General features: G+C 34.6%; 1 protein-coding gene across 1 annotated transcript in view; it reads left to right on the top strand.

Moving 5' to 3' along the window:
- Atp6v1g3 (ATPase H+ transporting V1 subunit G3) overlaps positions 1–2,759 on the top strand; it is a 16,967-nt gene extending 14,208 nt beyond the window's left edge. The window contains exon 3 of the mRNA XM_004625314.2: positions 2,532–2,759. Within this exon, the coding sequence (XP_004625371.1) occupies positions 2,532–2,705 (174 nt within the window). The 3' untranslated portion in view covers positions 2,706–2,759. The remainder of the gene's footprint in view (positions 1–2,531) is intronic.
- Positions 2,760–7,091: the final 4,332 nt, after the last annotated feature.

The raw sequence follows: 7,091 nt of genomic DNA, 5'->3' as shown, positions 1-7,091 counted from the left end.
CTTGTAATTCTTTTTTAAAACTCATTTTTTTTTAAATTTCATCTGTGTTCATTTGTTGGCTTCTAATTACTTTATGTAAAACTGCCTTGCTTTCAAAATAATGTAATAACCCAGGATAATCAATTACTTTTCTCTATAGCATTTTTTACTATCTGATATAATGTGGAATTACAGTTTTTATTTATTGTCTATCTTTCCTTTTGAACTATAAGCACCCTGAATAGTAGATTCTTTGTTTTGTTCTTAGTTTCGCTAGATTTTAAAACAGTGCCTTTCCCATAATAGTCATGTAATAAATATTTGTTGGAATAATGAATACTGAATATTTTCTCTGTGGCTTTACCCTCCCTGTTGAATTATATCAAACTGTGACAGTAGAACCTGAGAAAATAATGATCATCACTCACAACCAGCTTAGACAATCATGTAGAGTATTTCAGATTTTATACTTTTTTCTACTTTAAACATCAAAATAAAACTTACCATGATTCAAAGAGTAGTTGGGCAAGGCCTCTCCAAATGCTATTCCTCCAGAAGAATCCTATCAGATAGAAATCCTGTTCAAGATTTGTTTTATGCTTTGAAAAACAATTAAAATTCCTCATCACTCTCATAATTAGAGCTCCAAGCCAATTTTACAGCTAGTTGATCAAAAGCTTGCATAGAAGAGGCATCATACTGAAGCCTCTGCTACTTCAAGCATATTGTAACATGTTAGTGCAGAGCCTCTCTCCCTGGCATGACCTCCATGTGTCAGGCATATTGCTATTCCCATTAAATCTAGTCATCATTAACCCAGGGCAATTAGGAGGTCTGGGAGGAGACCCAAGAAACCAGCTTTCTACCTGCTGTGGCACTTCATCCTGCTTTTTTTTATAGTGCTGTGTTTTAGTTCTTGCCATTATATATGAATTTTCAAGTCCTCTGACTTAACAACACAAGCAGGAATTGTAGTGTAAATTATATATCAACTAATATTATTCCATCAAAGATTTATTATCCCTTCCTTATCATTACTACCCAATATAACAATTTTGACTGTAAGGTTATACACTGTTTAAAACTCTGGACCATAGAAATTTAAATCTATTGTTAACACAAATAAAAGTTATGTGGACCATGAGTCCAAGTAAAAGGCATAACAATGGTCTCTTTAGGCACACTGAGAATTTTGGTATTTTTTTTCTTTCTGATTTATATCATAAAAGCATTTTATTTTCTTAGAGCAATAAAAATTTGGAGACCAAACCTCTTTACAACTGTGGGACTGGAAACCTGAACAGGAACATTTAATCAACTTATAAGGAAAGTTATTGAATCAAACATGTTACTCTCACCATCAGTCAGTAGTTTGAAAGGCTAGTTAACATGAAGTCCTTAACTGGTGTCTTTTGGCCAAATACACCACGATATGTTACAGAACTACCAATTTCTCACATATGCATTTCCCAAATGTTCAGATAACAAGCTTCAGTCAATGCAACAGAACCCACATAGTGAGCTCTCTGTGACATCTGGAGAGCTGGTTATTGTGTTCACTATAACAAATATTTATCAGCATAGGTGATAGCTTCCCAACCAGCTGTATTTCAGCGTTTACCATTTCAGACATTATGTCAAGAGGAAATTTTTTTTCAGTTGGGTAAAATCTCATGTAAGATTGAATTTAGAAGGGAGATGTTCGATTTGGTAGAATTATTTTTGATAAGTGGTTCTATGTTTAAACTTTTAAATAAGGTTTGTGTCTGCTACTTGTACACTCATTACCACAATGCTATTTTGTAAAAGATATTTGATGCCTTAGAAGCACTATCTTCTTATTATTTTCGTTAAATCCAGATGTCCCACTGTTTGGATTGTAATCAGAAAAGAACTTAACTTCAATACCCTCCATTGCATTTGGGATCACCCTTAAGACCCAGAAAGATTATGTGGATTCTAAAAGTTAAAATAGTCTAACAATTCCATAGGAAAATGAAGTCATCAGTGCTGTTTCTTGCAATCCATCAAGCTCGTATTGTCCTAAAGCGTAGAATAAAAACACAGCTGCATTGCCTTAACGAAGCCATGTGTAAGAACACCTAAATTTACAAAAGAGATAAAGGAGGAGTTGATTGTTCAGACAAAAGGTAACTCTCAGGAATTTCTTTAAATTGTTAATTTTCTGAAAAAGATTTTATTTTAGTTAAATTATAACTTGACAAAGAACTAAGAGACTAGAGCTTATTAGAGAAGTAATTAAGAATCACTGCCATTAGAAGAGCAACCAAAATGATACATTTAACTGGCAAAAGTTGTAATGTTACTAAATGAACAGGTATATCTCAATATGAAAGAAATTCAAATTACCCTAAAATTCTCAAGATTATATTATTCAACCATGTACACACACACACACTACACTTTACTATTCATATAAAAGTATCTTAGTATTTTGTAGGGACAACTATGAATCAATAAGCTAAAGTTTATGAAACAAAAACTGTTAATATATTGCATGTCATAATAAATTCCATCCTTTGTTTTGGTAGATAATGGGCTCTCAGAGTAATATCTCAGATGAAGTAGAAGAACAAGCCCTAGAGAAGATACAAGAGCTGAACAGAAGCTACAACAAGTATATGGAAAGCGTGATTCAACAGCTTTTGAGCATGGTATGTGACATGAAGCCAGAAATTCATACAAACTACAGAATCACCAATTAAATATACATCATACAGTATAATAAATGGTGTAATAAATAAATCCTACTTGCTTGTTGCTTCCTGTTTGTATCAAGGTACTTAAATGTTAATCTTATTCTTGGAATATATATAAGGACTTCATTATGACATAATTCACACGTAAGCACTAATTAAGCATGAATAAACAAAACTATTGCTTTATAATTCCTATTAATAGTTTTGACTTCATCCTCTAACTTGCAGAATGACAAGATTCAAGGTTACAAAATAATATATTTTTTGAGACATGAAAGGAAAACAATCATGACAGCCTTTTTTTTTCTCTTCTTCTTCAGTTTAGAAAAGTTGCTTTTAGGTGTTATTGTTTAAAAATAATTTTATAATGGAGATGCTCAGAGGCATAAGCACCTGTCTGGCAAGCACAAGGTCCAAGTTAGACTCCTGGTATCAAATTATCATAATTTAAAAGGCAATATAATACTCATTTGCATAAAAAGACCGTAACTTTTTTATCCATTCCTCAGTTGATGGGCATTTGGGTTGTTTCCAAGAGTTAGCTATGACGAATTGTGCTGCTATGAACACAAGTACACATACTTGCTTTCTATGATGATTTCAGTTCTTTTGGAAAAATACCTGTGAAAGGAACAGCTGGCTTGAATGGGACCTCCAATCCTAGTTTTTTGAGGAATCGCCATACTGATTTCCATAAGCATTTACCAGCCTGCACTCCCACCAACAGTGGAGAAGGATTCTCTTGCCCCCACAGCTGCTCCAGCATTTGTCATTGGTTGACTTCTTGATGACAGCCATTCTTTCTGGCATAAGATAGTATCGCAGCATTGTTTTAATTCGTATCATTTGAATGACCAATGATGCACATGTTTCATATATTTATTTTCCATCTGTATCTCTTCATTTGTGAAGTGTATATTCATCTCGGATGTCCATTTTTTGACTGGGTCTTTGAGTTTTGTAGGCCTATTTTTTTGTTATTGTTTTTTCTTTAAACCAGGCTTACCTGTTTATATCTGGTAACCTGAACCACTAATTTGAACACAGCATTATGCAATGCAGCAACCACTGTTCAATTCCTATTACTTTGCTTAGTGAAATTTTGTATCATTTGTAATGCTGTTTTTTTCTATCACTATTTCATACTCTTTAATTAATAAATAAATGGGATATAATTATGATTAAAGTGACTATGTCAAGGACTGTGTTCATCTTTAATCAATGAGGAAACTATAAAATGTCATCGCTAATTCAAAAACAAATTCTAAAAATGTGCATAGAGAGAGGAGACAAAAAAAGTGAGTTATATAATGATCATAAGAGAAATAGGTCCCAAAGCTATTCTATGTACTCCTTCAACTAAAAAAAGATTATTTTAAAAGAAAAATAATAAAAGATGAGCTTCCAGCATAGATGGAATGGTTTATTTTTGGTTTTTGTAAAAAAGTTCGAGTTACAATTTTGTATACTTCAGTCTCTCAGAAATGACTAAGCTAACTTCTTTAGTACTTTGTTAATTAAATATATGAATTGTCTCAGACCTTTTGTGGGAGCAATAGTAGCATCCCCCTGCACAAATGCAAGCAAAGCCTCAGGAATTTGCCTTGAGGTCGCTTAGGGACAGGGCTAGCACGGGCTTTCACCAGGCAGTGACCACAACATTCCTCACCGAGTGGCTTGAAAGTTCCTGTGTGTACAGTATGCACTAAGAGTCATGACTACAAAAATCTTCGATCTTAATACGCATAGAGAAATTTAAATTACCAAAGTTGTTTAGTAAATTTTACCATTTTATCACAAAGCCTAATAGCTCAAGATAGTTTTATATTCACATTAGATAAACAGAAAAAAATTGAAAATCCATTTGTTTTCCTATTTTCAAAACTTTTGTGCAAGGAAAACCAATCAAGTTAGTTTTACACTTTTTGGTGACAGATTTCTCCATTACTTGAAAAACACTGATTTTTCAATTAATGAACAGAAAGGTATTAAATATTATTAGGGAAGCTTTAGATTTTTTTTTTCTTCTGAGGATGATAGTAGACATCAAAGGTGACTCCCCAAAATGGATAGTCATGCAAGATTTTCACTACAACACAGATTTGGAGAATTGAATTCAATATCTATCCTACAGAGCTGAGATATACACAACAATGAGTAAAATCTCCCATTTAAAAAGTTATTGTCTGAAAAGATAATTCTGAAAAGCACAGCTCTCTCCCGTTACTTACAAGATAAAGTTTAGGGTTTTTTTCTTTTTATCTTATTTCCTGAAAACTAAAAATGTATATTTTCTGGATGTGACAGTTAAAATATACAGTCTGGAACATTTACTTGGGATGTTTCAGACTATCCAGGACATAGGATTAATTTTGGGATCTAAACGGTTCAGAAATACATTGCAATTAGTGCATAATAATTTCTCAGAATTAAAGTGGAACCGCAAACAGCAGAAGAGACGAGACCGTGCACCTGGGCACCACTGGTGAGTCACCCAGCCTCCCTGGGCCTCTAGCACTTTTTAGTGACTTTATCTGCAAAAATACTGTTGAACTAAACAATTTATCTGGGTACGTTAAGATTTAATTCTGCATATTAAATTAGGTCAATTTCAAAGAACACTATCCACTATTTACAACCTTTTTTTTTCACTGCTATAAGCTTTTGAAACTCTTCAGTGACCCCTGTCTCTGTTCTAAATACCCCACTGAAGAAACATCAACCAACCTTAGTACCCTGGTCTCTGTGGAGCTTGCATCCTCATGCTCAGCTATAGTTTCACATCTTGGAGTAACTGAATGAGTCATTTTCCCAGAACTCTCACGTGTCACCCATGGTAAAGCTGCCAAGTTTTACTTTATTTACATATAAAAAGGTATCACATATTTCAGAGATAACTCATTTATCTGTGAAAACTTTCTCAGTCACACCAAAAAGGTGACTTTTTTTTGTACATTGACTTATCTTATGAAGCTTTTAGTTCTTGTACACCTTTGTTCTAATGCTTTGTACTGTCAGAAACTGAAAAATGGAAATTAATTCCACCAAATTCTTACTCATTTCCTGAAATTAAAACTGTACAACTTACAGAAAGAATAGATTACACATTTTTCCTCTATTTACACACACACACACACACACACACACACACCACGAACAGCCATCAATACGTTGCCATTAATTCTTTGATTGGTAAAGATAATAGGGTAGAGGTGGCCAGAGCATGCAGAACTGTTCCAGCCAAAGTCATCCTAGAACTAGTCACACCCCTCACAAAACAGCCCAGCCTGGGTCTGGGAGATGGCTCTGTAGAATAAGCACTTCCCTGGCAAGCGCAAGGACCTGAGTTCAATTGGTTCTGCCAAAAAAAAAAAAAAAAAGAGCCCAGCCAAGGTCAGAAAGTCACATTACCTACAACCAACCAAAAACCATGAATGAGCAAAGAGTCAACCATATTACCTACACAAAAGATCAACAAAATCAAGAGAAATAATAAATTGCTCTTCTGAGCCACTGAGTTTTCGGGTGATGTGTATGAAGTCATAGCTGATACTCCTATAAAAAAGCAACACTGTGTGCCAAAGGAGGGCTGCTAAACTATCTTGGGTGCTTCTCAGAGCTGAAGTAAAATAGGAAGGGGCTGTGACAGTCAGAGTCACACACGTTCAAGGAGAGCACGTGGGTAGGAGAGTGCAGTAATGAGGCTGTGAAAGTCATCAGAGAAACGGTGCAGCAGCTGGAGGCAGTTGTGTGTTGGGCCTGTTTTTGTGTGGATGGGGAATGATAGAGCACATTCAGATACAGATTGAAATTCCCTGTAGAAGGAGAGAAATCGGTATGCATGGGGCTGGGGAGACAGCTTGGTGGCTTAAGTACCTGCCTAGCAAGTGCAAGGTAATGAGTTTAATCGCTAGTACCACAAAAAAAAAAAAAAAAAAAAACAGAAAAGAAAATAAATTGGTATGCAGAAACAAAGTCCTGGAGAAGAGCAAGTAGCATTGGAGCATAGGCAGAGGACAATTTATTTTTTTTAATTTTTACTTTTTAAGGAGAGTACAAAATAGTATTAAAGCAGAAAAATTACAAAATAGTATTAAAACAGAAAAATTACAGAATTTTACTAAACAAATAATACGAATTTCACAGCATTTGAGGGCCCAGAGAGATAGCTCAGTTGCATAAGTGCTTGCCTGGCAAGAGCAAGGGCCTGAGTTCAATCCCTAGCTCCGCCAAAAAAAAAAAAAAAAAAAAAAAAAAAATTCACAGCACTTGTTGTATTGTATAGTGTTGTCTTCAAATTAGCTGTTCATACTATCAGACATATGTTTATATTACAAAAAGCCCATAGCAAGCCTGGGTTGACATAGAAGTGGATCAGTAGACTTACTGGTA

This window comes from Octodon degus, unplaced genomic scaffold (genome assembly GCF_000260255.1).
Source record: "Octodon degus isolate 3935 unplaced genomic scaffold, OctDeg1.0 scaffold00009, whole genome shotgun sequence".
NCBI classification, from domain to species: domain Eukaryota; kingdom Metazoa; phylum Chordata; class Mammalia; order Rodentia; family Octodontidae; genus Octodon; species Octodon degus.
Note: the sequence above shows the minus strand (reverse complement) of the source record. Positions and strands in the feature narration are given on the sequence as shown.